The sequence below is a fragment of the Zootoca vivipara genome, chromosome 9 (genome assembly GCF_963506605.1).
Source record: "Zootoca vivipara chromosome 9, rZooViv1.1, whole genome shotgun sequence".
Taxonomy (NCBI): Eukaryota; Metazoa; Chordata; class Lepidosauria; order Squamata; family Lacertidae; genus Zootoca; species Zootoca vivipara.
In genome coordinates, this window is record NC_083284.1 from 37,169,105 (window position 1) to 37,195,338 (window position 26,234).

At 41.8% G+C, this 26,234-nt stretch overlaps 1 protein-coding gene across 3 annotated transcripts in view; it reads right to left on the reverse strand.

Annotated features, from left to right (window-relative positions):
- ZNF827 (zinc finger protein 827) overlaps window positions 1-26,234 on the reverse strand; it is a 113,757-nt gene that overhangs the window by 19,706 nt on the left and 67,817 nt on the right. For 2 of the 3 annotated variants that reach the window (XM_060278636.1, XM_035111673.2), the window contains exons 6-8: window positions 18,131-18,370; window positions 16,271-16,328; window positions 13,046-13,149 (exon numbers count right to left, since the gene is read on the reverse strand). In XM_060278636.1, the coding sequence (XP_060134619.1) occupies window positions 13,046-13,149; window positions 16,271-16,328; window positions 18,131-18,370 (402 nt within the window). The remainder of the gene's footprint in view (window positions 1-13,045; window positions 13,150-16,270; window positions 16,329-18,130; window positions 18,371-26,234) is intronic. The other variant, XM_060278635.1, reaches the window with a different exon arrangement.

A 26,234-nucleotide genomic window follows, 5' to 3' on the forward strand; every position in this document is an offset into this window, starting at 1 on the left:
GTCGCTCCCGCTGCTTTCCCCCCCCTCGCAAAGGCGGGCTGCCTCGGAGCTCGAAGCAAACCCCACCGGACGGCGTTGGCGCTGAACCCGGAAGCCCAGAACTGCTCTTTTTCCATTCATGTAAAGCTAGAACTCTCTGGATGGACCGTCAGTCAAACAGTGTACATGTGAATTATTGTAATTAATGCACCCAAGACCTGAAAGCCAGCTTAACTGAGCTGCAAGGATCTACACAGTCATAACAACAGGCTATTTATTAAAGGACACATCTCTCAAGAAAGCCACAGTTCCATACAGCACCTGGAACAACAAAAGCTTGACACTTGAAGGGTGCCCTCTGGGTGTTACCATTATCTGCTATTTGTCTTATAATAATATAAATTATCCTTAATGTGTGATTACTCATGCTTCTTCCAAATTAGCCCTTCTGTAAAGTTTAAAAGGCAGGAGGAGGGGAAACAAGCTGAAGTATGTATCATGCTTCCCTGAAATCAATTGTGAGCCATTCTTCCTATGATTAGTCTTGAGTTCAAGACAGCGGTCATTTGACTCGGCTGCAATGATATTTTAGCAGAGCTTTCTGAGTGCTTAATCAAAACAGTGCTTCAACGGGAGGAATATGGTAATGATTATGAGAAAATGTCAAGTGTATGCCAGTTCCTAAAGCATGGTCACTACAAAACTGAATTAATTTGGACACAAAGCAAACAAGCAGACTCAATTAAAAGCCAATACATCTCTTTAACAATTCCTCTCAGCGTTACTCACTAGCTCGCTCCTTGCCATAATAAAGTAGCTGAAACCAGAAACTATTTCCTGTGGAAAAGAATATAGCCACCGAAATCCCATAGGAAACTGCAAAAGTATCCATTTTCAAATTTCTCCAAAGGTGCTGAAACCAGACTTTTGTAAAAGCTTACATTGCATCCATCTAGAACACAAGTTTCTCTTGCTTTAAAAATTCCCTCTAACTGTCTGCTACTCAGAGGCAATCTTTTGGGAATTGAGTTGCCAATATTTTCTAATAGGTTTTCCTGGCCAACTTTGCTCTAAGTGATGCTCGGCAGTGGGTCTCCCCCACCTCAGCTATGCACTTTCTTTGTAGCAAAGTGTCCTGACTCCTAGCAGAAACTGACCATTCTGATGTGGCTGAAAGTTTCCTCTGGAGCTCTCCCTCGCCACAGCCCTCAACACTTCCACCTTCCTTTGCCTGCTCTGCACTCAACTGCCTGCCCAGAAAGTGTCTTTAAACTGTGCCAATGCCACTTGTGTGCCTGAGTGGAAGACAGAGGAAAGTGTGTGTAGATGTGATACTTTCCATGCTTGGGACGTAGCCTGCTGGACAAAGGGAGGAATCATATCTGCTGCTTCTCCCACATTTTCCTCTGGCCCCACATACCTGTGGCATGTTGCCCACAGAAAATGGCCCACAAGGGACTGTGGCACTTGAGTTGAAAAAAGGTTCCCAACTTCTGCTCTAGAATTTTCCCAGCTACTCCCCCCCAAAATAGTGTAATACACTTATGGCCAAAAATACCATAAATAAAAATACCATAAAAACACCAAATATAGTGTAATACAATTATGGTGCTGGAGGAGACTCTTGAGAGTCCCATGGACTGCAAGAAGATCAAACGTATCCATTCTTAAGGAAATCAGCCCTGAGTGCTCACTGGAAGGAGAGATCCTGAAGCTGAGGCTCCAATACTTTGGCCACCCCATGAGAAGAGAAGACTCCCTGGAAAAGACCCTGATGTTGGGAAAGATTGAGGGCACAAGGAGAAGGGGACGACAGAGGACAAGCTAAAGAAAAGTATGTATTCAATATACAAATGATTTTCTGCATACACATTAAAGGCACAATCTTTTAAACAGAAGTTTGTGCAAAGTCCTGGTGGACTCTGCCAATATCAGCACTGTTGAGTCAAGAATGAAAGCATCCCTAAGGAATTATTTGCCAGGAAGGTTTGATTTCCACTCTTCTTATTTGTTTGCATTTCATACTGTTTTTATCACTATTTGCTGTTTCAAACTAAAAGTATGAAATGGTTACAGAACAGCTTAAACATCCTGGAAAGAGAAAAGTGGGGCGAGCTCTAAAAATAAAATGGTCATCAACCATAGAGAAAAAATAATTACAAAACTGAGGTCGCCCGAAAAAGGTTATGCAACAAAGAAACCATCAGAAAAAGGTAAATGTAGGTTGATAGGATTTGCTGTTTTTACCAGCTGTGCTCCCATTTTACCCTTCAGCCAAAATAAGCAGCTGACTCAACTGGTTCAAATTTATACGTTCACAAAACCAGAAGTAGTATAAAATAAATAAATAATAATAATAATAATAATAATAATATTTTACTGTATGTGAAAGTAATGGTCTATCTTTGCAAATCATTCTCCATTTTGCATGAGAACATTCCTGTATTTGGACTCCTATGAAATGAAAGCAAATAAATGTCATTCATTGTGTGAATTACAATTTTCTCCAGAAAGAAAATAGGAACATACACCTCTCCTTTTATAATATTTTCCTAAGGCTGTCATCATGCTGTAGTTTGTGGTGCCATCCACTGGCCAATGGCGCTGCAAACTATCCTGTGACAACAGCCTTCTGAGAGCTGCTGGACCATTGCAGCAGTGGAGGAGGGAGGTGGCTGTGGTGGGCAGTCCATTCAGGAGTAGTCCCAACAAGCCAGGGCAGCTCCTCAGCAACCAACCTGCTCTGCTGCTGCTGTCTACCTCACTGACGTCACTTTCAGCCTCAGCAGTGGAGGCAAGGAGAACAAGAGCAGTGAGAGCCCAGAGGTTTCCCCAGCCCTGGTCTAAAGTGTTATTGGAGGGGTGTTGGTGGGGCAGGGCCAGGTTGGTGAGCAGGGTCAGAGCCATCAACACAGATCGATATTAGCCTGATAGCTATTACAGAGTACATTTGTTGTGCAAAGCAGCTTTCAATTCTTATCTAACTCTTCAGCCAAATTTATAGAGCAAGTGTGGTACACTTAATGTGTCCAAAATCCTATGTTTCAGCAGCCCATCTGCATTAAGTGCCAGCTAGTTTGGTATCAAGACAGAAGAAAATTGCATGGAAAGTGTACTGTGGGAGGAAATGTTTATGAAGTAATAATTTGTAACCACAGGCTGCAATCTAGCTTTTCTTACGGCCCTATCAAAGATAATAGGAATATTGTCAACTGAAGATACTTTATATTGGTCTTCAGACACATGGAGCAACATAAGCCCTATGCTGCACGTAAGCTAGGCACATAATTGTGGAATTTTCAAGATACAAAGCAGTGGAATAAACAAAGCAGTAATCTACATGAGTTAAATCAGCACATACAGCACTGTTTAGTGCAATATGAACCCGACAAAAAATACTGTTAATCAGTGTCTCCAAAAGAAGTACTATTGTGAGTATGTTTGCCTCCATCACTTGCCAAACAAACTGATTTTCCAGCACCAGCTTTCTCCAATCCATAATGAGTCTTATTTCTTCCGTTATGAGAACCTGAAGAGCAATAAGAGCAGCTGGCAAATTTTCTATTTTCTAAAGGGTAAAAGCGTCGAAAGGAGACACAATGCTCCAGAATGTTCTCTGCTTATGGGAAATCATGATAATAGCCTCCAAGAGAACAGTAAGAAACAGAGAGTCCAAATAACTAAAACTGATGTTAGACTGTTGCAGGCAAATTCCTCGATTTATGGGTCTACAGAATAGTAATAGCTGCAAGTGAACGCAGAGCTAGTCATCTATATATGCCCGCCATTCAGTGGTAGTATTAGTCAGCGCTGCCATGGGGAATGGGAAAGCTGTGTTTCAATGTCTTGATGAGGATAATCAGGAAGAAGACCTAAAAACATACAAAAGATTTGCGCCTGCTTGATATCAATACGCAGGGAGTTCCAAAGTGCAGGCATTGCCACACTAAATGATTAAGTGCTTATAAATGTGGAACGGGTACTGTATTGCGTGGCACCTGTAATAGTGACAATTCAACTGATTGAAGCAGTCAAGTGGGTAAAGGCAATATTGTAGGTAAACGGGTTCCAAGTTATTAAGGGCTTTAAATGCTAATACCGTAGTTTCACCTTCAACTTGGTTCAGTAGAAAATAGGCAAGCAATGCAGATACCTGAGCACACGTGTTATATGCTGACAAGGCCTCACTCCTGTTAGCAATTGTGCTGCAGCATTCTGCTCTAAATGCAGCTTCTGGATCAGCATCTATGCAAAATTAATATTTTGTGCCCTAACCTGCATCACTTTACACCAGCTTACTGAAGTTGCATTTGCCATTTTACTGCCCAATCATTCAGTTTGGAGAGAATAAATACCAGACAACAGAGCAGTTTAGTGGATGGGTGAGTGAGTGACTGAGATAATTTTTGATGTACCCGGCCATTTACCCACCATCCTTTCCCAACTCAACTCCCTGTAGGTATCTTAAAATGAACCATAAGTGTCTCCTCTAGTTAGGACAATTTCAAGGCAATTTTGATGTGAAAGTACTACAAATGTCCAATCTAGTCAGAGGTCCAATTGCAATGCATAAAACACTCATTGTTTTTGCAACTCATGTTTTTTAAAAGTCCTTTGCATTTATGGGGTACCTAATACAATGAAACAACCACAGCAGCAATGCATTGCTTGGAATACTGTGGTCTAGAAATGGAATATTCTGTTTTGAAAAGTAGTAGCTTTCTACAATCGCTAAGGAAATCCTCATAAAGCACGGAATGCAATTAGATTTGAAGCCTTTTGGCAGAGTAGGGCAGAGAATGGGGAAGCATGGTGTTACCGTAATTATCCTCATTATCTCAGTAGGATGATAGCTCTGGAGCCAGAGGAATAGCAATCTGAATCTCAACACTACTGACTATTTACTCTTCTTCATTTCACAGAAGTTATATACTAATTTGTTTCAGAAATCTCCAAAGCCTGCCAAACCTTCCTTAAATGGAAATACGGCTTTACATTCAAAACCTCTAAGTGTGCTCCCTACTGCCACTGGGCAATTGTCAACAGCATTTGGAAGAGCAACAGAAAATGGAATCTGATGTATAAGTAAATATGAAGAATTATTGTCATGGGTCAACTCAAGTCAAGAGGACTGTTTTAACTGCAGCACGGCAAACAGAATCCTCTTACTGCCCATCACAACTTCTGAGATACCTTTAGATTTCCCAAAATTGGGAATTACAAGGCTGTAGCCGTGCTGTGCATCTGAAGTCACTCAGATAACCTTCAGAGTCATTCAGAACAAACAAGGTTGTTGCTTCAAAAAGTTATTTAATGAATGTTAAATGTTACACTGGAATTTGAAACTTTTGTGGGGAGGGAAGGTGCTGCTCCCAAGGCCATCCTAAGGTCCAAAACATTAGCCCAACAAAGATTAAATAAATGCCATACACTTGAGAAGCCTCACTTAGTGTGTCACAATAATCATGCTGGCTGTTTATCCTTGAAAAAATTCTAGATTGTTTGAAAACTGTTTCTGAATGGACACAAGACACCATTGCTGGCTGCTCCAACAGAAGTCATAATAAATCAGGGCAGAAATGGTCCACCCGTTGTTCAGTCTTAAGAATGTAAGAAGAGCCTGCTGGATCAGGCCATTGTCCCATCTAGTCCAGCATGTTCTCCCACTGGCCACCCAGATGTCTGTGGGAAACGCTCAAGCAGGACCATTTATTGGCCTTAAGAGTCTTAATTTCTTGTAGCCAGAACTGCCAAGAATAATGTTGCACTGCCTTAAAACTCTTGAAGTAGGAAAGGAAATAGGAGGACATAGGACACATTGGTACCAAAGGAAGGAAAAGCCAACTTGTTATGCTTGAGCTGCAATGAACAAATTAGGAAAATAATGTATATTTTATTGCCCTAAGAGACAGAATTTATAGAGATAAAGGGAGTCTGAGTCTGACAGTAGTTGAACTTATCTGGACACATTGCTGAAGTGGAAGGAAAGGTTAAACAAAGGAATCCACTTATCTAGGTATCAAGAGTTTAGTTTTGAGTTATAAGATGTGACAGAAAAGGTAGTAGAGAACTTTTAAAAGGGATTAAAGGTTGGCACAGAGCCAAGAAAGCCAACTGACAGGAAAATGTTTAATTCACTGACACATTTAGACCAAGAACAACACAAACCCATAACTGTGCTGTACCTCTTGACATAGGTAGATATAAAGAGCCTGTAGTAAAAATTTCTCCAAGCTTGCTCAGTTTGCATAAACCTATTTCTCTTTTTTAAAAAAAAACAGTTGTAGGCCAATTAAAGCAATCATTTGTTTTTAGCAATACAGTGGACGCTCGGGTTGCGAACGTGATCCGTGTGGGAGGCATGTTTGCAACCCACAGCACCGCCTCTGCGCACGCGCTGGTCGCAATCCAGCGCTTCTGCACATGCACGAGTGCTGAAACCCAAAGTAACCCATTCCAGGACTCCGGGTTTGGTGCGGTGCGCACCTGAAGCAGCCGTAACCCAAGGTATGGCTGTAGTTATATTATAACCAGAGAATCCAGAAAGCAATGTGAGGGGAAAGGGCTAATGTAACAGAGCATGAATGGAAACAGCCTCTTAACATCAAACTTCTGTGTTGATTATACAGTAATGTAGAGCATCTGTGCAGTGGCACTATGTGTGTTTAACACAAATATATAATTTTTTTCTCCTTCAGCTTAATATATAAGACCTCAGCACAAACTAACAATATGCTTGGGTTGCAGTATCCACGCTAGAAGCTGAGAGTCATCCTTTTGACTTTCAAATCCACAGATTCATTTCAGGAAGCTGTTAACAATTCAATCATATTTCACGGGTTTCCTGGCCAATATTGGGCTGTTGTGGTGTTAGTGCTGACCTTTGTTTTTCAAAGCAATTCTTTTAACTTTTTATTCCTTATTCCATTTCTGTTCAAACCTCCTGACTCTTACTCTTTGCTGTGTTTAATTCTCTTATTGTTCTTTCATTAAAGGTTGCTTTGTGCTTCACAGTGGCACCTGTTTCTTGTGTAAATAAGCCCATGCCGAGATTTTCCGGGTTCCTTGCGTTTGCAAGAGATTTACCGTTTCCACCAACTATACAATAGCGTATAAGACAAGAATTAAGACATTATATACAGCATGAACTTTGTGTCTTAAAATTAACAGGGAGATTGGGCCATGAGGTGAATTTAGAGAAGCAGCCAACACTGCTCCTTTCCTTTCATTATACATCTTTAGGCGCCAGTTGAAATGTTCCCTCTTCAACCAGGCTTTGGGCTGATTAATATTCTACAGCCTTTCAAATGTGTTGGGAGGGAGTATTGTTTTGTTTTTGTTCTAAATAACCAATTTGAGCTTTTATCCTGTACTTTTATCTTGTGAACCACCCTGAGATCTTCGGGTGAAGGGCAGCATAAAAATTTAGCAAATAATATTAACACTGTATTGCAAATTGCAATATGCCTCCAAGTTGGCAAGCACTTCCTTTATTCAGCATAGCTATTAGGATATGGCAATTCTATATATGTGAGAGAAGCTTAAACAAAACTAAGCCAACATGATTGCTAGGAACATAGAAAGTTGCTTTATACCAGGTCAGCCTGCTTGTCCACCCAACCCAGTATTGTCAACTCTGACTGGCAGCAGCTCTCCTACGTCCGAGGCAGAGATTTTCCCAATCACCTGCTACCTGACCCCCTTAACTGGAGATGCCCAGCACTTCAGCCACATGCAAATGACGTCTCTCTGCTCTGGTCTGATAAGCTGTGGTTTCTCAGCATGTATGTAATAATGTTTGAAGATTATGACATGTGTACCCACTCTTTCAACACCTTTATTAATGTGGTCGTAGATTTTTCCTGCACCCCAGAAACTGGACTTCTTTATTTTGTGAATGACAAATAAGACCTTCCTAGAGCCTGAGAAACAGATGCTCAATAACAGAGATAGTATTAGAAGAGAATTTAGAAACACATTAGACAGATACGTATGCAGGGGAACAGGTAAATGTCTGAGAAGCCAGAGAAACAAAAGCAACAAAAGAACACAGAGTAGGGATATAGCAGGAGTACTAATCTTCAGAGACAGGTAATGGAGAGTGACAAAGGCAAACAATGTAGTGATATTTAAAGATTTTCTCTGCCACAGTGAGAACTAGAAACATTCTCAAACGAAAGCTGGGAAGATAACATTTCCTAACATAGGCGATCCCTCCATCAATATTTCTGGAATTCGCAACACATCATTGGACTAACGCTGCATTCCAGCATGTCCAACCCTAGCCAATTTTTTGCTGGTCAGACCCTAGCTCAGGTGAACTTTCTCCTTCCCATCCTACTATTCTTAGTTCTGCTGGAGCACTCTAGCCAATCCAAATATCCAGCGAACCAAGCAGGAAATGCTGGCAGGACTCTCAGCTACACAGATCAGCAGCTGTCTTTAAAAGTAAAGAAGCACGTATGCTATCACTCACAGGATGTTAGGCATTATATGTCTATTGGCACTGACAGCTTCCTCAGTGCTGTCCTCAAGATGATGTCTCATAGAGTGAAAGGGTACTTCAGTCTCTGTTTGCATGCAGTTACTTGCTCTTCTTCTCAGCGGTTGTGGTGCTGTCAGTAGTAGATCTATTACTGGGATGAGATCAGCTATATTTCACATTGACTGCTAGAGACGTTTTCTAGACATGCTCTATACACGCATGTGTGGAAGGCTCCTGAGATGCTTGGGACTTTTGATACATACTAGTCTCAGTTTCTACTATGAATTTATTTTATTTTAGAAGGGTAGTTCTTCTAAATGGCTCACTGAAAATGTCAACTCGGTGTATTGTGGCAGTAAAAAATGCCCTCACTGCTAGGAATTAAAACGATTAAACGGCAGGTTATGATGTTTCCAATAAAGGCCTACAGAATATCCACACAGAGAGCACTGTGTGAAATTCTTATTGCCTCAACTAAAAAAAAAGTGATAGGAAAGGGACAAAAAAAAGGGACAAAAAGTGATAGGATAAGCTGGAAAGGGACAAAACAATCAAGGTGATGTGTAATTTTTCTTTTTGAATGTAAGGCTGGATATAGATTAATAAATACCGGTAACTTCTGAGGCAGAGTTAAAAGATTTTTAGCAAATAAAAAGGATCACTGAGTGAGCAACAAAATAGGAGTTCGTAAAAATTGCAAATGGCTGGAAAGAGGGAATTGGATAAGCATTATTCATTCTGTACTGAACTGTAGGAAGTATTATGAGGTGAGCCAGGAGCCAGGAAAAAGGAGATATGAGATCAGGAATAGAAGTCAAACCACAATGCATGACCAGAGACCTAACATACATGAGTGCTTGAGAACCCCTTGCTGCTAAAATGAGGCTCTGCTAGAAAAGGAATTTAGCCACACGAGATTCCAGCACCCCCAGGCAGTCTCAAAATCAAGAATATATTCTGTATCCCATGCTGAGGTTCCACAGAGAAGAGATGCACACTCTAGCCTCTGTTGTCTGCCGGGAAACACAGACCCCTGGAAGGCTACATTCTATGTCTCCCAAAAAGAATTAGAGAAGGCAAGTCTGGCCCCATCTATCAGCCAAAGTTGGAGGAGCTGAAGGGAGCTTGCTTCTGCCCTCTCTATCTGAAATACCACTTGACTCCAACTGTCAGTCACCCTTGGGCCAGAGAGCCAAAGGGAAGTTTACTCTGGTCTCTGCCATCCACTGGGGGGTTTGTTCCACCTTCTGTCTCCTAGGAAGAACATCATAGCAAGGGAAAGACCAGATCAGCCTCATCTATCACTGCTACAGGGAGTTCCCTGCCAGAAAGAAATCTCTTAACTGCCAGTTGCCCTGCAGATGTGAAGGGAAGAACACTCTGGCCTTTGCCATCAGTCAGAGAGCTGCTGGGTCAGTCGCAGCACCTTAATCCAGGCAAGGCCACCCACACAGGAAGATCCGCCTGACTCTAAGTGGATATAAATGCCTGGTTATGACTCAACACCTTGTTCCGGCACTGTCAAACTGACATACTTCTTCCACTTTTTCCCTCAGTTCGTGTGTCCTGACTTTTCGTTTGTAAGCCTGACAGCAGAAGCCACAGGTTGTTTTTTTAAAACTGATGTGAGCAACTTTGGGAGAGAATATTTGTCTGAAAAGTGGTCTAAGAACATAATAACAATACTACTACTACAGTGGTGCCTCGCAAGACAAATTTAATTCATTCTGTGAGTCAATTCGTTTTGTGAAAAATTCGTCTTGCAAATCCCATAGGAATGCATTTTTAAAAACTTTTTTTGCCCATGGGAACGCATAAATTGAATTTCAATGCATTCCTATGGGAAACCGCGATTCGCTAGACGAATTTTTCACAAAACGAATTCGTCTTGCGAGGCAACCTCCGATCGCAAAACCCATTCGTCTAGCGAAAAATTCGTCTAGCAGGGCATTCGTCTAGCAAGATACCACTGTACTAATATGAAAGAGCATCAAACCCTCATCTAGGTCATTGATAAGCAGCAGCTTTAGGACAAACAAAAGGAAGTATCTCTTATTCCAACATATAACCAACCTATGAAACTCATTGTCACAGGACCATAACACTAGCAATGGCTACTAACTACAATTTTCATAAGCAAAGTTTCCTAGGTGATGCAGATTGTGTATCATGCCCTTCCTGTGAACTTGGCTCCAGTGTCTAGTTGGCTACTGTTGGGAGTGTTAATGATCTGGGATGCTGCCCCTGCGAGACTTATTGCAGGAACGGATTCTTCTCCTAAGGGTCCTCTTCACTTTGGAACCTTCTTCCCTCCTTTCAGCTGAGCCCTTGTAGGTCCTTTGGTTCTTCTCATTCGAGGAAAACTCATAGAATCAAGAAGCTGTCTTATTCCAAATCAGACCATTTGCCTACCTCAGGAGATGTCAATGGTGACTAGCAGTGGCTCTCCAGGATTTCAGACAGGATAGGAGTCTTTTCCAGCCTCACTTGGAGATGCTTAGGATTGAACCTAGGACCTTCTGGCATGCAAAGAATATGCTGTAGCACTGAGCTACACCCCCCCAATACATAATGAATACACCTGAGGGAAGGCAGGGAGAGAAGACAGAATAAAGGTATCTCAGTCTCCCTTCCCTGGTCCCGTCACCACCAGTGATGTCTCTTTATGGCAGCCTTTTTGAGGGCATAGGAATTTACTAGCTTGTTCTCTTGAGAACCTCTGGGACATAACGAAACATGTGTGGTGTATGCCAAGTATACACCACTCAGCCCTAATGAAAACTGGTTTTGTATCCTTGCGGCAAATTTATGGAACTGTGACAGGATTTATTTCACCCAAGGCAAATGATTCTTTACTAATTTTACAAATAAAGATAGTGAAAGTTTTCATGACTATAGCATCCTTAAAAAAAACAAAAACATTTGACAACCAGACAGAAGCTTGAGCTCTTGCAGTTCGGTTGATATCAAGCTATGAGCTCACCCGGTGAGTTTAATTTGATCTTCCTTTGGTAATACAGTACTGTGATGCTTTGTTAATGCATTTTGACGGGCTCACATATCATATATTAACCTTCCACATTTGCAAGGAACATGGATTTAACCCACTGGCTAATAATACCACTTATGCACATGGAAAGGGGAAGAGAGGGGACAGGAACTTAAGTTTTGCATGTATGCCAAGGCTTTACATCAGCACGTGGCAGAGCTGGGCAAACATTGAGTGTCCAGAGCGTCCACTGCAGCTGATGCCAGCACCCCTTTTTATTTATTTGAATTAGCAGGCAGAAAATAACTATGCTCTCTGCCAGAGTTTTGCTTTTGCTACCTGCCCTGCTTCCCCACCAGCTCAGAGCATGCTGAAGTCAGTATTTAGTTATACATATGCCTTTTGTCAAAAAACAGCAAGAAAACCACCAGCTGCATTGTGTCCTCTTCCAAAGAACCAAAGTTTCTTCTCTGGATTCCATGCAAGATTTTTGGACAATTGTGCAACATACACAGGAGTCTGGAAATTGCCCTACCACATTTTCAGCTGAAGTTAATGTCAGGTTACAGCAACATTAAGATATCCTGGCAGGCAGTCAATGCTCTTTTCTTGCTAGGTAAATTACAGATGGTGATCACATCCTGCCTCCTTAAAAGTTAGAAAGAGCTGGCTGGTATGCAACAATGAAATAAATAAAATAAACATTTCAGTAGCAAAGCCCTTTTGAGAGGGTTTCTAAAGGGATGAAAGGATTTAAATTGTACAGGTTGACAGAAATAGCAAAGTGCTTATTTATACAGACAGAAAATTAAAAGCAGAAAGTCCAGTTCCAGTTCCTTTCAGTTTGTTAGCCACTATGGAAATATTTTGAGATTTTTTTGGGATGAGGCAGAACTTCAATTGAAAAGCTGAAAATACATAATGTTTTGTTCATGATCTTGTGCTTCTGGTAATTGTAAGGGCAATTATATATGCTAACCTCTCCTCCACCCCACTCTGCCCAAGCCCCAACAACCCCAGAGTGACCTAATACCTAAAGGTTTACTTGCCATAGTAGCAAGCAATATTTATCCTATCATGACAAAACTGCAGCTGAATTTGTGTAGGTAGAAAAGCAACCCAATGAGCCTGGGATAAAGTAAATGTTTCCAGAACTCTATGTGCTGAGGAACATCCCTTTTCATAGTAGTTTTCTAGGGTTTATGACTTGCTGACCATAGAAGACTATGGGTGAAATCCAACGTTGCATAAGTGGAAGTCTATTCTGCTTGCATGCAGTCACCATTGGATGTCAACCTACAACAATGTGCACTGCAATGTTCTTCAATTCTTGGAAATAATAATTAATGTTTTTTTTCTAGCTGAAGAATCCAACCCCAGTTAATTCTAATTAGCATTAATTCATGCTAAGTTAAATACATTTTATTTTCAAGGCTTATATGACTGGTGTCTTATATTTTCAAAGCTGATGACTTCTGATATACTTTGTTTCAGGATTTGTGATGCTTCCACTTGATGTATCTGAACACAACTAGGACTTTTCAATCACAATATCTGAACTTTACTGTTACTAAAAACATAATGTCCCATACCTGGTACTGTTGTCCTTCCATGAACAGCAGTCTCATTAGACAGGAGATCTTTTGAGTTGGAAGTGAATGGTGATTGTCTAAATGTATCTTCAGGGAAAAAAGGGCTAAGGAAAAGAACGATTTGTTTTCTTTTAAGCTGACATAATAATAATTAGAGAGAGAACATCACAGTAATGCACAATTAAATACGTTCTAATTACAATGTTACAATGAAAATTGCTTTTGAAACTCAAAGACTACCCTTTGGAACAAAATTTCAGTTGTTTTACAAAATGAATTGATCATCACTACTGAATTCTGTACTGTTATCTACGCTGCATACCATGTATCAAAACCGAAAAACTGGAGCTTTTCATAAAATATACTTTGGAGAAAGAGACAAACAATAGTGGCTTGGGAGGTGAGACAGAGTTACTCTCCTGCTATTGGCATCACTTCTGCTTACTGGGTGGTGCAAGGCAATGTAGGGGGGCACCAGTGGAAGTGGTAGATTGACCATGCCACTGCACCTACCCAATCCCGACCTTGCTGCCATCCCATCACCATCCAGGTAAGTTGCAGTGACCCCAGTGGCAGGTAGGTGGCCCACAACCACCACATGGGCCTCCCCTGAAGTTAAAAGTCAAAAGCCCTCAATGCTAATAATGCAATTTTGATGCATGGCCTCTATGTTTTCCCAGCTATTCCTTAATGAAGAACCACCATCTTTCGCTGGCTAGGGTTAGGATTAGAAAAGCAGCATTAGCAGAGGCATTTTAAGGAGACATGCATGTTCCTGAAGCCCAGTGATGTTTGTGCAAAGGAATTTCAGGACATGGCACAGTATATCAGGTTTTATGGAGTGCCACATTTCAAAGAGCTCACAGTTCAGACATATGTTCCAGCAGCATGTCCAAGCCAAATTAATCCAGCTGGTGTGGATACAGTAAATGTCAGTATGAAGACTGACACATCCTGTCTGAATATTCTTCTATAGGGAGGACAATGCTTCTCCCCCATCCTGAGTGGCGCTTAGCGGGAGACTGATTTTCTCAGGAAAATGTATCACTGGAGGAGCCTAAATGAAGCTAAGCATTCTCCTTACAGTTATTCCCCTCATCTCTGGCTGAGCCAATACATTCTGTTTCCTATGCAAGGAAGTTGTTTAGGTTGTGACAGGAAGACCTCGGAGCTCTAGGACTACAAACTGAGAAGCTGTGTGCCTTTTTACACAACTTATTTACTGACGGAGGGAAAATCAGCTCATGTTCAACCCAACAAGTAAAACTTGGTTCCTGCATGCAAAAGTTTTTGTGTGGATAAATTGACCCGAGCTATAGCTGGAATGATGGACTAAAATGATGGACAGGACTTCGCAACAGAAGAGACAGTGGTGTAGTGGTTAGAGTGTTGGACTAGGACCTATGAAACCAGGAATCAACCCCCCACTCAGTCATAAAGCTCACTGGGTTACCTTGGGACAACCACAGTCTCTCAGCCTAACCTACCTCACAGGGTTATTGTGAGGATTTGATAGGGAGGAGAAGCATCACATACACAACTTTATGCTCTTTGGAGGAAAGGAATTTTAAAATTAAACAAAAATAAAGGAATAAATAAATGGTTCAGAAAGAATTGATAATTCTCTTTGGTATACTGTACCCAAGTGTTTGGGGTGTTCAGCAGCTGGATTTCTACTCATGATTGGGGGTCTACCTGCATGCTACTTTTGAGGACAATCAAGTCCCATATAATATTGCATGTTACTGGAGCATGGGTGCCCTGAGGCGCACTGTTTGCCTGTTTGTTTACACATGTGCTGAGGTTTCGCTGGGTGTTGTCATTTGCCAGCCTCCCACTTCCAATTTGTTTCCATCAGCCCACAGGAAAGAACACAGCCTGCCTTTGTGCAGAACCGCTCTTGCACGAAACAGCTCTATTAAAAATAAAAATTGCCCTTGCAGATAGATGAGGTGGAAAGCAGGAGGAAAGCAAGTGGTAGCCTTTCATGCAAGGGATCCAAAATCTAAGGTGTAGACCCACGAAGGCCCAGCAGACACAACCACCATGGGCATTAATGACCTAGAAGGGACACAACCTTGGTTGACAAGACTTGCAAGGACACCTGGGAAACTACAGTCCTGCCTTGTTCTGCTAAATAAGAATAAACAGAGGCAATGGCATGGGCCGCTGCTTTTTCCTTTTCTAGGTTTTGCTGAATCTAGAAGAGGCACCGATGAACTGAAGTGAGATCTCAATGAAAGACCAGGGACAAGAGAAATCACTGCACTTTGGAACAACTCTGCAATAATCAAGCATGACAGAGGCCAGAGGTGAAGAGGGACCAAGAGAGTGAGGTTTCATATCCAATGTGAGTCTCTATTACAGGAAGTAGGTACAGAGAATGTCTTTTTTTCCTTTCTGCTGTACTTAACAATCCTATGATTTATAAGCACATCAGAAATGTATCAACGCCGCTGCTGTTGATTTATTGCCTTAGCTGCCCTAATACTATGAGCTTATTGATTGAATTAATTTTTAATCACGTGTCAAACAGAAATATATCAGCTTATCAAATAGATAGCATGGGCATGATCATGCCAAAGTTAAGCATTTTTTTTTTAAAAAAAAAAATCCCCTGATTTCTGTGGGAAATATTTAGGTATGAGATCAATGAGATTTAGAAGGGCATAACTTTGGTTTGATTACACCATGTACGATTCTCCATCTGATACACTGCAGCATTTCAAAATCTGAAATAACATTCCCACTACACCAATGCCAAGTACCTGCCATGTTATAGGATGCTTTATCTGTATGGCCTTTGCAGAGTGCCCATTCAACACGCCAGTGGAGTGGGCCAATGGAACAGAAAAACACCAGGTAGTTCTATGTAGGGTCAGTTCCTTTTACTGACAGAATAATGCAGTTCTACAGCTTTTAAGTTACATTCCGTTGTAATATACTGTACAGTCCTTCCAGCAGCATACAGTCACCTTGCAGTGCCCCAAACAGAATAGACTTTGGCCAAGAGCAAACTTGCTTCAACCACAAGTGTATTTATACAAGTGCTGAGTCACTCTCACATGCTTGCTGAGTCACTCTCACATTTAACTAGGTGCAGGTGCAGGTCAAACACACCCAAAATTAACCAGCTAAATTAACTAAACCCTTTGACCTTTTTCCTTTGCATGCATAAAGCCCTTATACATCAACTTATCATGCTCTAACATGTATGCTGCTTACCTAGTTGTAGTTGTGATGGTGTTATCCTTAGAGTGATTGTGCTCTTTGCTCACTTTTTCTGCAGAGATATAAATTATTATTTTTAATTAGTCAAAACGAACAAAAGTATTTCCTTTAAAAGTTCTAGTTCTGGCCATTTTCAGCTGAGGAAAATCTTATTTGTATGGATTTATTCACTTATTATCCAAATGTCCTCTCGAACCTCTCATTTAAATTGTAAAACATGCATCAGCGTTTCCTTGCTGAAAAATTCCCCTATTCAATTTTCAATGAATTTTTGGCATCTATGTGCTTTCCTTATAAATTTTCTTGAATACTATGGGAAGCAAATAAATTGGCAAAAGGAAAACAATGTGCCTTGGCGTTAGAACAAATGACTGCAAGGAAACTATTCCTGTATTATTTAGAGACCTGGAAAGAAGCAGTTATCTGTGGCTTATGGCACCCACTGTAAGTAAGATATATGTCTCATGTCACACATACAGAGGTGGGGAAAGAAAAAAATCAAGTGTCATGCATGCTTAATTTTTCCTCTAGGCAATGTAGGAATAGGTTTTTTGCCCAGGTAATTAATTGCTTTTTTGGAATGGAACTCCTTTCTAGTTTGTCATTAAGTATATTCAACTGATGGCATAAACTATTTCAGTCTTCCTGGAACTCAAATTTAAACTCTCCACATCCAGTTCAAATGTTATAATCTTGCTGTGACTCATAACTTTATTGTTCAAAAGGAAAGAAGTTATGTGCCCATGGTTTTCCACTGAGTGCCACAGGTTCAACAGGGCAGAAAGGACCGCAGGATATGCTGCTGAACCTTTAAGAACAGAACAGTGGCGCATGAAAAGACCTGGTACCACACACGATACTGGCAGTAAAATTGTGTTGATCTGTAATGCAGAGAGGCTATATGGTTTAGTGGTTAGAGTGTTGGACCTAGAACCTGAGAGCTGAAATCCCCACTTGACCATGAAGCTCACTGGGTGACCTTGGGCAGTCACCATCTCTTGGCCTAACCTACCTCATAGGGTTATTGTGAGGATAAAATGGGGAGCGTGAGAATCATGGATGCCACCTTGAGCTTCTTGGGAGGAAAGGTGGGATATAAATGTAATAATCAATAAACTAAAATTAAAAAGCAAACTTACAGCCTGAATACAATAAAGGCAACCCCATTATGCATATTCAATATGTGTGTGACCGCACATACACACATCATGACAAATCGAGAAGTGACCCAAAATCATCATAAAAATGTCACAAAATGGGGGGCGGGCGGGGTGTTTGCAGACCTTTTCAATGGGTGTTTAAAATATAAGCAATTTCACTGACATGAGCAGTGCCTTGGAACATAACCCCTGAGTAAACGGGGAGCTGCTTGTAGGACTTTCTTTCAAGGATGCTTTTAGGATTGCACCATAAGTCTCCAGCTAATCTGCAACAGTGTTTTTTAATTTTTGCTACTGCAATACTTACAAAGCTATTTTTCTAGATATGAAAGCTTTATCAGAAGCACATTTACTCATAAAAAGCCACACTGCATTTAAAAGGACTTACAGTACCATCTTACACACATCTACTCAGAAGTAAGTCCAATGAATTCAATGGGACTAAGTTCTCGGGTAATTGTGTTTAACTGGGGTAGGCAATATGGCACCCTCCAGGTTTCCATTGGTCATGCTGGCTACGGCAGATGGCAGTAGACCAACAATATCCGGTGCTCACCATTTTGGCTGCCCGTGGTGTACAGAATTGCAGCCTTAAGGTCCTAGTAAGGACTTCAGCCTCAGTTCAACACTTTCAAATTCAGAATTTAACAAAAACGAGGAAAGTAGACTGTAGGTATCCAACTACTTTATTTACCTGACAACTGAAAAAGTAGCTCTGAAGCCATCTTCACTGATATATCTTGGCTGAAGAGGTTTCTCTCAGGAAGCACTCGCCCTTCTGGTATCTTTTGTATGTGTTCAGTTATCTCTTGCCTGAGTAAAGTGCTATAACTGATGTTTTGGCTAGGTGAAACTGAGGCTTGGGAATCATGAATATCAACTTCCATGGGCTCTTCTTTGATCTTTATTATTTGAGATTCCTTGCAACTTTCTGCTGCAAAGAGAAGAAAACAAAACAAAGCACCACAAGATTGATTATTATTCATCTATTTAACATTTAAAATGTAAGGTTAGGCTATACAAGACTTACATATTATTTAGCAAGAACAACAGTACCACGCATCACTACTAACTTCACATATTACCCAGCATTAAAAGAATGACTCAGGTAAGTCAAATAATGACAGCACCTATTCGTTTGCTTGCACTGTAAGCATGCAGTGACAAAAATATTTACTGTCTGTTTGTTTTTTAAAAACATCCTGCATATTTTGGTAAAAATGAAAACTTTGAGAACTTGGAATATCTGAAAGAAGAAATGCTTTCATAACAGAAACTGGCAACCATTAGGATCCATTGTTTTACAGAGTTACACTAACCATACTAACCAGTTTAAAACTCAATTCATTCATTCAGTGTCATAGGCATCTCACAACTAAAATGTATTTATTTACCAAACTTATCTGCTGATTTCCAGGCACAGTACTCAAATTGGATTTCGTTCTTGTTACTAATAATAGCCAAGAATCTCTCTCTCGCATGTATTAATAGGTTCAGTAAAGGATGTCCTGTAAAGTCAAAGGCGGTATTAGGGTAGTGTGACCGGTTTGGCCACACTGGGCAACATGCTACATGGGGTGCCACAACAATGTAGAACAGAGTGAGAGAAGCAAGGGGGTTTGGATTTTAGCATTGTACAGGGTGATGTTGAAATGTGAAAGCCCAAAGTCTGCCACTGGCAAAGTGCTAGGTAGATTGATGTGGTATACAAACAATAAAAGGAAACATGAGCAAATCTCTTTTGTCACCCCCACCAACTCATTCAATAGATAGGAATCAGATTTGTTTAAATTATAGCTATCCTGCACAATTAATCTTGGATCCCATCAGAATTTGTTTCCCTCCCCTCAACTATGTTTTCCCCTCAGTGTTTTGAAGTCCTGTTCTTCATTCAAGGAAAGAACCACTTTTTCACTCCTGCCGCAGTTCTTGGACTGCTCTCTGTGGCTGAAAAAATGCTTTGGTTTTGAGTGCAGGTGAAGTGACCGTTTCCTTTTGAAGTATTCGCTGTCCTTCACTTCAAAGAGATGTCAAAGGTTGAACTTCAAGAGAACTTGACCAGGAGACAAAAAAGAAAAGCAAAAGGCGCCACCTTGAAAGGCAGGTGGTCTGCTCTGAGACGCAACTCTGCTTTTGAAACCCTCAACAAGGATCCGGCTCAGGATTCCTGTGGACATTGTCAATTAAAAATAATTATAAAGGAACTGAGGAGGGTGGGAGAGGTAAAAAGGAAGATGAAAGTATGGAAGGACAAGAGGAAGGTACTGGCAGGAATGGGAATCAGGCTCTTCAAGCCTGGTGGTCACATTCTCTTCTGGGCAACCTCCCGGGCAACCACAAGCCAGTAGAATACAGAACCAGAGGAAAAAGTGGGAACAGCAACACACCTCTGATCCTCCATCCAGACAAGCCAAAAGCATTATCAGAGATCAAGGACACATTCTAGCTAGGTAAAAACACTCAAGAGGATGTGAAGCAAAGCTGGTGAGGGGTGAGGCAGAGGAATGTGGCAAGGGGAGAGTCCTGAGAGCTAGTCAGAAATGCTTGGAAGGCTACATTTGGCCCCCGGTCTTAAGGTTCTTCACCCCTGCCAAAGAGCTTCCATCAGTAAATCTGTCAGTTATTTATTCTTTGGGCAGAGCAGTACAAACTCTGGCTGGGAAGTAGCAGATCCACCACTGCATCCAAAGCCTTGCCACTTGCACCAGCTTAAGGGGTGTGTGCATGTGTGCTTAATATTTTTTGTTGTGCCAGTTGAGGGGCAAAGACTGGGACCCTTAATAGGGAACAGGTCAGCTTAGAATCCAGTAGATGCAACCCTGCTCTGCCTCATAACACCCTGTTTTGAGGTTTTTTATCCTGGCTACAGCAATAGTGTTCACTTTGCCACAGTTTATTTGGCTCTCCCAGCTGAGAGTTCCATGGACATGGAGCCCCACACCTGTGCACAAAACATCCGCTCCACCTAGATGTTGCAGGTGTTAGGATTACAGTTTTGGTCGCCAATTTCTTGTGCCCGGTGAAATAGCTATGGAACCAGCCTGCTTATGCTCAATCTCTCAAACCACTGACTGTTCTCAGGGCAGGCAGGGTAACTTGTGCTATGTCACGATGTTCCCTGATCATTCTACAAAGTTGTGAAGAAACAATGGTGAAGGATTTGCCCGCAGAAATGTAAATGCCAGCAGAGGAGGAGGAGGAACTGGCTGTCATGACACTTTTTAAGAAATGCTGGGGAAAGAATCATTATTTCAGCTTGGGGAGTCACTCGTACTCCATTATGTCAAAAGCAGTTGACAGATGAAATAGCACCATCAGTTGTTTTACTGTTGCTGTGTGCCATGAAATTGTCCATCCATGTTGCCAATGCTTTACAATGTTGTGACCTGGTTTCAAGGCTGACTGGAAGGGGTCAAACACTAACAGATCAGTTTGCTGTCATTCTCCTGCTTGAGAACAGGTGATAAGCTGTAGGATAGCCAATTAATCTCACGAGCTTCAAGCAGAAGAGACAGTCGCTGTTTGCGTCACCTCCTCCTATCTTCCTCCTAGAGAAAGATGAAGTATGCAGAAAACGAAATGGGGAAGGCTGCACATATTTCTTGCGACAGAAAGGTGCAGAATAGGGCTCAACTAGCTGTTGGGAATCTCAATGTTATAAGCACAATGAAAGAGAATTGGTTGCCCTGCTACTGACAAGACTGAGCAGTTTAATTGGATGGTGCATACACACACACACACGCCATCTTTTAAGTTGTAATTCTGAAAACTAGAGAGGGAAGGTTTTTCTTCTCCTTTGCATCTGTTACCCAACAGCATTGGTGTGTGGAAATTCCCTGAATGAAACTTCAGTCAGTGAAATTCTCAGTTTGCCTTCCACAGCTGAAGCCTTAATTTTATGTTTCCAACTACATGAGCTCATCACACAACCAGATGCATGAAGCAGAGGGATTCTGTGTAGGTTTTAATTTGGGGAGCAGCATATTAGTTAGTGTAAACGTTCCTTGATAATTGAGGTATTATAAGTTCACTAAGCTCTTCTTCCAGGGCAAGGGAGATCACTCTTATAAATGAGGCCTAGTTAGGGTTGCTTCACACATGGCCTAAACAGAAGCATCTTCCATGTAGGTAGGTGTGGGGAACCTTCTTCAGCCCGAGCAAAACATTCCCAGGAGGCTATCTAGTCCTCCTGAGGGCTATCTAGTCCAACCCCCTGCAGTGCAGGAATCTCAACTAAAGCATCCATGACAGATAGTCATCCAACCTCTGCTTAAAAACCTCCAAGGAAGTAGAGTCCATAACCTCCCTAGGGAGTCCATCCCACTGCTGAACAGCTCTTACTGTCAGAAAGCTCTTCCTGATGTTTAGCTGGAACCTTCTTTCTTATAACTTTAAGCCATTGCTTTGAGTTCTACCTCAGGAGCAGGAAAAAACAAGCTTGCTCCATCTTCCATGTGACAGCCCTTTAGATACTTGAAGGCGGCTCCCAGTCTTCTCTTTTCCGGGCTAAACATACCCGACTCCCTCCTTCATAAGGCTTGGTTTCTAGCTTCTCAACATCCTTAAATTGTGGCCTTGTATCCACCCTCTTCATTTCTTTGCGTGTTCTGGAGGACCAGGGAGGAGGGGAGCTGGTCGCAGAAGGAGGGGATTCTTCAGCAGCCTGCCTCTTGGTCCCCCTCTTCTTCTGTCTCTGAGCCTGGACTGCCCTCTGCCACAGCCTCTTCCTGCTCACTAAACCCTGTTGCCTCTTCAGCTTCCAACACCTCCTCCTCCCAGTCTGTTCCTTCTTCTCCCTCTAACCACGCATCATTGTCCCACCACCAATTCCCTGGCTCTGAGCCTTCTTCCCTTGGGGGTTTCCCAGCTGGTGCCCCCCACCGCTCCTCTGTGTCCAGCCAGTCCATGACATCTAGCTACCCCTCCCAGTATACATGGATTTTGTATATAGCAGAGGTATCAGTGATGTGTGACATAGCTCCTAATCCTGTATTTGAAATAATAAGGCACTGTACAGTTTTGGGACCCTACTGTTTTCTCTGAGATGAGGTTCACCGTCACTTCACCTCTGCCCCAATGAAGCCAGTAACATGCTTATTTGCTACTTTCATTCATTTCCATTTTTATTCTCACCCATCTGCTGAATGTCAAGCTAAGGCACACATTTTGTTATGAAAGATGTGATGTTTAAGAACATGACTTGAGATAAATGGCACAGCATCCCCTTAACTACATAGCCTTTGCATTTAGCTTCCCGGGGGGGGGGGGGGATTGCATTTTCCTACATAACAGAATCAGGTTCACAAAGGAACCATCTTAAGCCTAATCATAAAAGTAACAACTCCAAATGATGTGCAGTCTGATCCTATCACCTGTCAACAATCCCACTGAGTTCAATGGAACTCACTTGTACAGGATTGCAGCCTTTTAGTTGTCAGTTGCTGGGAATCACAAATGCACTCAAATCCTGTTTATGGTTGGTCACTGTGAGAACTAGATGGGCTTTTGGCCTTATGTTCTAGCCCCTTAAAAAATCAATTTCTAGTTTGCTTTGGTATTCATGTGGGAATGAGGAAGGATATTCACTGTATTTTGAGATACTTTTTTTAAAACAACCAAAACAACACATTTACTGTACTTAGTACCAAATACAGCAGATACTAGAAAAACAAAACAAAAACACACAAACTGGTGTTCTGCCTGTCCTTTGTTTTGACAGTAGTTGACTTTAAAACACTGCATGGATATTGATAAAACTGCCGTATTTTGAAGCTCATTTATTTATTGCAAACTTACAATACTTTTCTTTTGAATTCTCAGGTTAGTAATGTAATGCAGGTTCACCCCACCCCCCACCCCCACTACTGTATTGCTATTTCCTTCCCTGTGATTGTCTCTCAGCAGGACTGAGGGTGAAGGGTAAACCTCCCAAACGCTGTGCTTTAAGAATGAACTTGGCTCTTCAGAGGCATGCACTGGGTATCTTTATCTATGAAAATCTCAGATAACAGAGAGAACAAATGTGTTCTTCAGATGTCTGACCTCTAGAGTTCCGGCACTGGACTCCAAATTTAGGTGCAGGAGTCAAGATGACCTTCGTTGCTCAGCCTCTCTTTCGAAACATTCTTTCTATTTCTATTTCTGCTCCCTGCACAGTTTAATCCTCTGCTCTGCTAACACTTCTGGCTAGCGCACATGGACATGACCGAGGTATGGAAAACGTGTAATGACACCGTATATTCCTTTTACTCATTGACCGTTCCAGATTTTCACACGCAGGAAACGCTGCTATATATTTAAAACCTGATCTTCACATGCAGCAGAATGAGATGGAAACAAACTGGTAAAATCCTGAGGTAACAAAAGTAGACTGTACAACCCACACTGCAAGTGAGATGCAGTTTTAAAATTATACCGCCCAGTTGGACCCCTCAGGGCATACCATCATAGTGAACACACACAGTCAGCCCTACTATTAGGCAGAGTGAAGTGCCTGCTTCAGGCAACTGATTTTGGGTGTAATGAAAAGACACAAATTTTTATTGAATTTATTATTATTGTGTTTTTACCTCAGGAAGGGATGCTTGCCAGAGTTTCTGCCTCATGTGGCAAAATTACTTGGTCAGTCTTGGGCACTATATAACTTGATGGCGCCAGGGTAATGGTGTCTTTTGTGGTATTGCCTCAGGCAGCAAATGCCCTGGGGTAGCCTTGTTTGGAACAGGCCTCATTTCTTTTCTCTTCTATTTCTATTATTTCAACAACTTGTTAAGTATAAGTTTTAGTCAGAAAGGTAAAAATGTGCAAATCTTAGTCACCTCACAACAAAGAAAGCAAGCAGAAAAAAGAGGGCTCTTCAAAGTGAAGTGTCCGCCATTTCACAATAAATTCTAATTAAGTGCCCATTATTTTTCACCATCAAGCAAGGCATTAGACAGTTAATCTGGCAAGAATGCTGGTGTTTTCTTGATAGGCTGTGCCTTGGAGCGTGTGAGGAGATGTGAAGCAGGCAATAGTGAATGGATTGCCAAATGGTGGCAGGAGATGAGGGAGCCTTGACTGTAGTGACCCAAACTCAGCCGTCATTTCCCTTGGCAGAGGCAACAGCTTTCCAGAAGGCTGAGCTGCTGCCATCTCAGAGTGGAGGCCCATGTCTTAAGACTTTGTGGGCACAGATCACCCAACTAGAGTTAGTGAGCACAAGTGGTACCATTTTCATGGTGCCTGACATCCCAGTTGTTCCATTTTCACCCACAAAATCAAACTATGAAAATATTAACTTATTTGGTAATTTACAGTAGCCTGGATAGATTTCAAAAGTCTAGCAATTCCATGTATAGGCAGCCTGTGGTCTTCAGTCAGGTTCCAATTTTGTGATAGAAGGTCAATAATAATAATGAGCTGTACAGTGGTGCCTCGCAAGACGAATTTAATTCATTCTGTGAGTCAATTCATTTCGCGAAAAAATTGTCTTGCAAATCCTATAGGAATGCATTGAATTATTATTATTATTATTTGCCCATAGGAACGCATTAATTGAATTTCAATGCATTCCTATGGGAAACAGTGATCCACTAGACGAATTTTTCACAAAATGAATTTGTCTAGCGAGGCAACCTCCGCTCGAAAAATCTCTTTGTTAAGCGAAAAATTCGTCTTACAGGGCATTCGTCTAGCGAGGCACCACTGTACATTGTTCTTACAGCCCCATCCATAGGAACAGCTGATGTCTGGGATCCTAAGATGTTATCCTTGTTGTTGTTGTTGTTGTTTAGTCGTTTAGTCGTGTCCGACTCTTCGTGACCCCATGGACCATAGCACGCCAGGCACTCCTGTCTTGCACTGCCTCCCGCAGTTTGGTCAAACTCATGTTCGTAGCTTCGAGAACACTGTCCAACCATCTTGTCCTCTGACGTCGCCTTCTCCTAGTGCCCTCAATCTTTCCCAACATCAACATTGAGTGCCCTCAATCTTTCCCAACATCAGGGTCTTTTCCAAGGATTCTTCTCTTCTCATGAGGTGGCCAAAGTATTGGAACCTCAGCTTCACGATCTGTCCTTCCAGGGAGCACTCAGGGCTGATTTCCTTAAGAATGGATAGGTTTGATCTTCTTGCAGTCCATGGGACTCTCAAGAGGAAAGTTGATATTATTATCCTTAGGAAAGTTCAAAGAAGGAAATATTCCTGTCCCCTGCAGCTACTGTACCCCACAAAAAGCCTTGAGCTGAGGGTCTTCCTGAACAATGGGAAGGAGGCGGCTGTGAGGAGAATTACCCCAAATCCAGGAAGACTTCCAAGATAAGTAAGTTCACAGAAGAGAAGTTTCTTGCATCTCAGCCCCAGAAGTCCTCCTATACTGCATTCCACATTGTTCAGGAGCCCCTCCCTGCTACAGAGAGACTTTTCAGAGAGTGTGTAACTGGCTGCAGTAGGAAGTAAAGGATGGGGAACATTTGCTCTGTGAACTTAATCAAACTCTCTGCGGAGAGCATTCCATAATTTGGGCACCATCACTGAGAAGGCCCTAGAAGCTACCCACTCCCCTTCAGATGCCAGAGACACCTGCCAAATACCATCAATACAAATCTTAATGTTATGGGTAGGCATAACATTATCCTAAACCAAAAAGATCCTATACCAAAATGATCCAAGCTAACACTTGGGCTTGGGCCCAGGAATGAAATCAAAACAACTCTTGGTGTAGCACTGGCATAATGATTATAAGAACTACAGTGGTATCTTGGTTTAAGTACGCAATTGGTTCCGGAAGTCTGTACTTAACCTGAAGCGTACTTAAC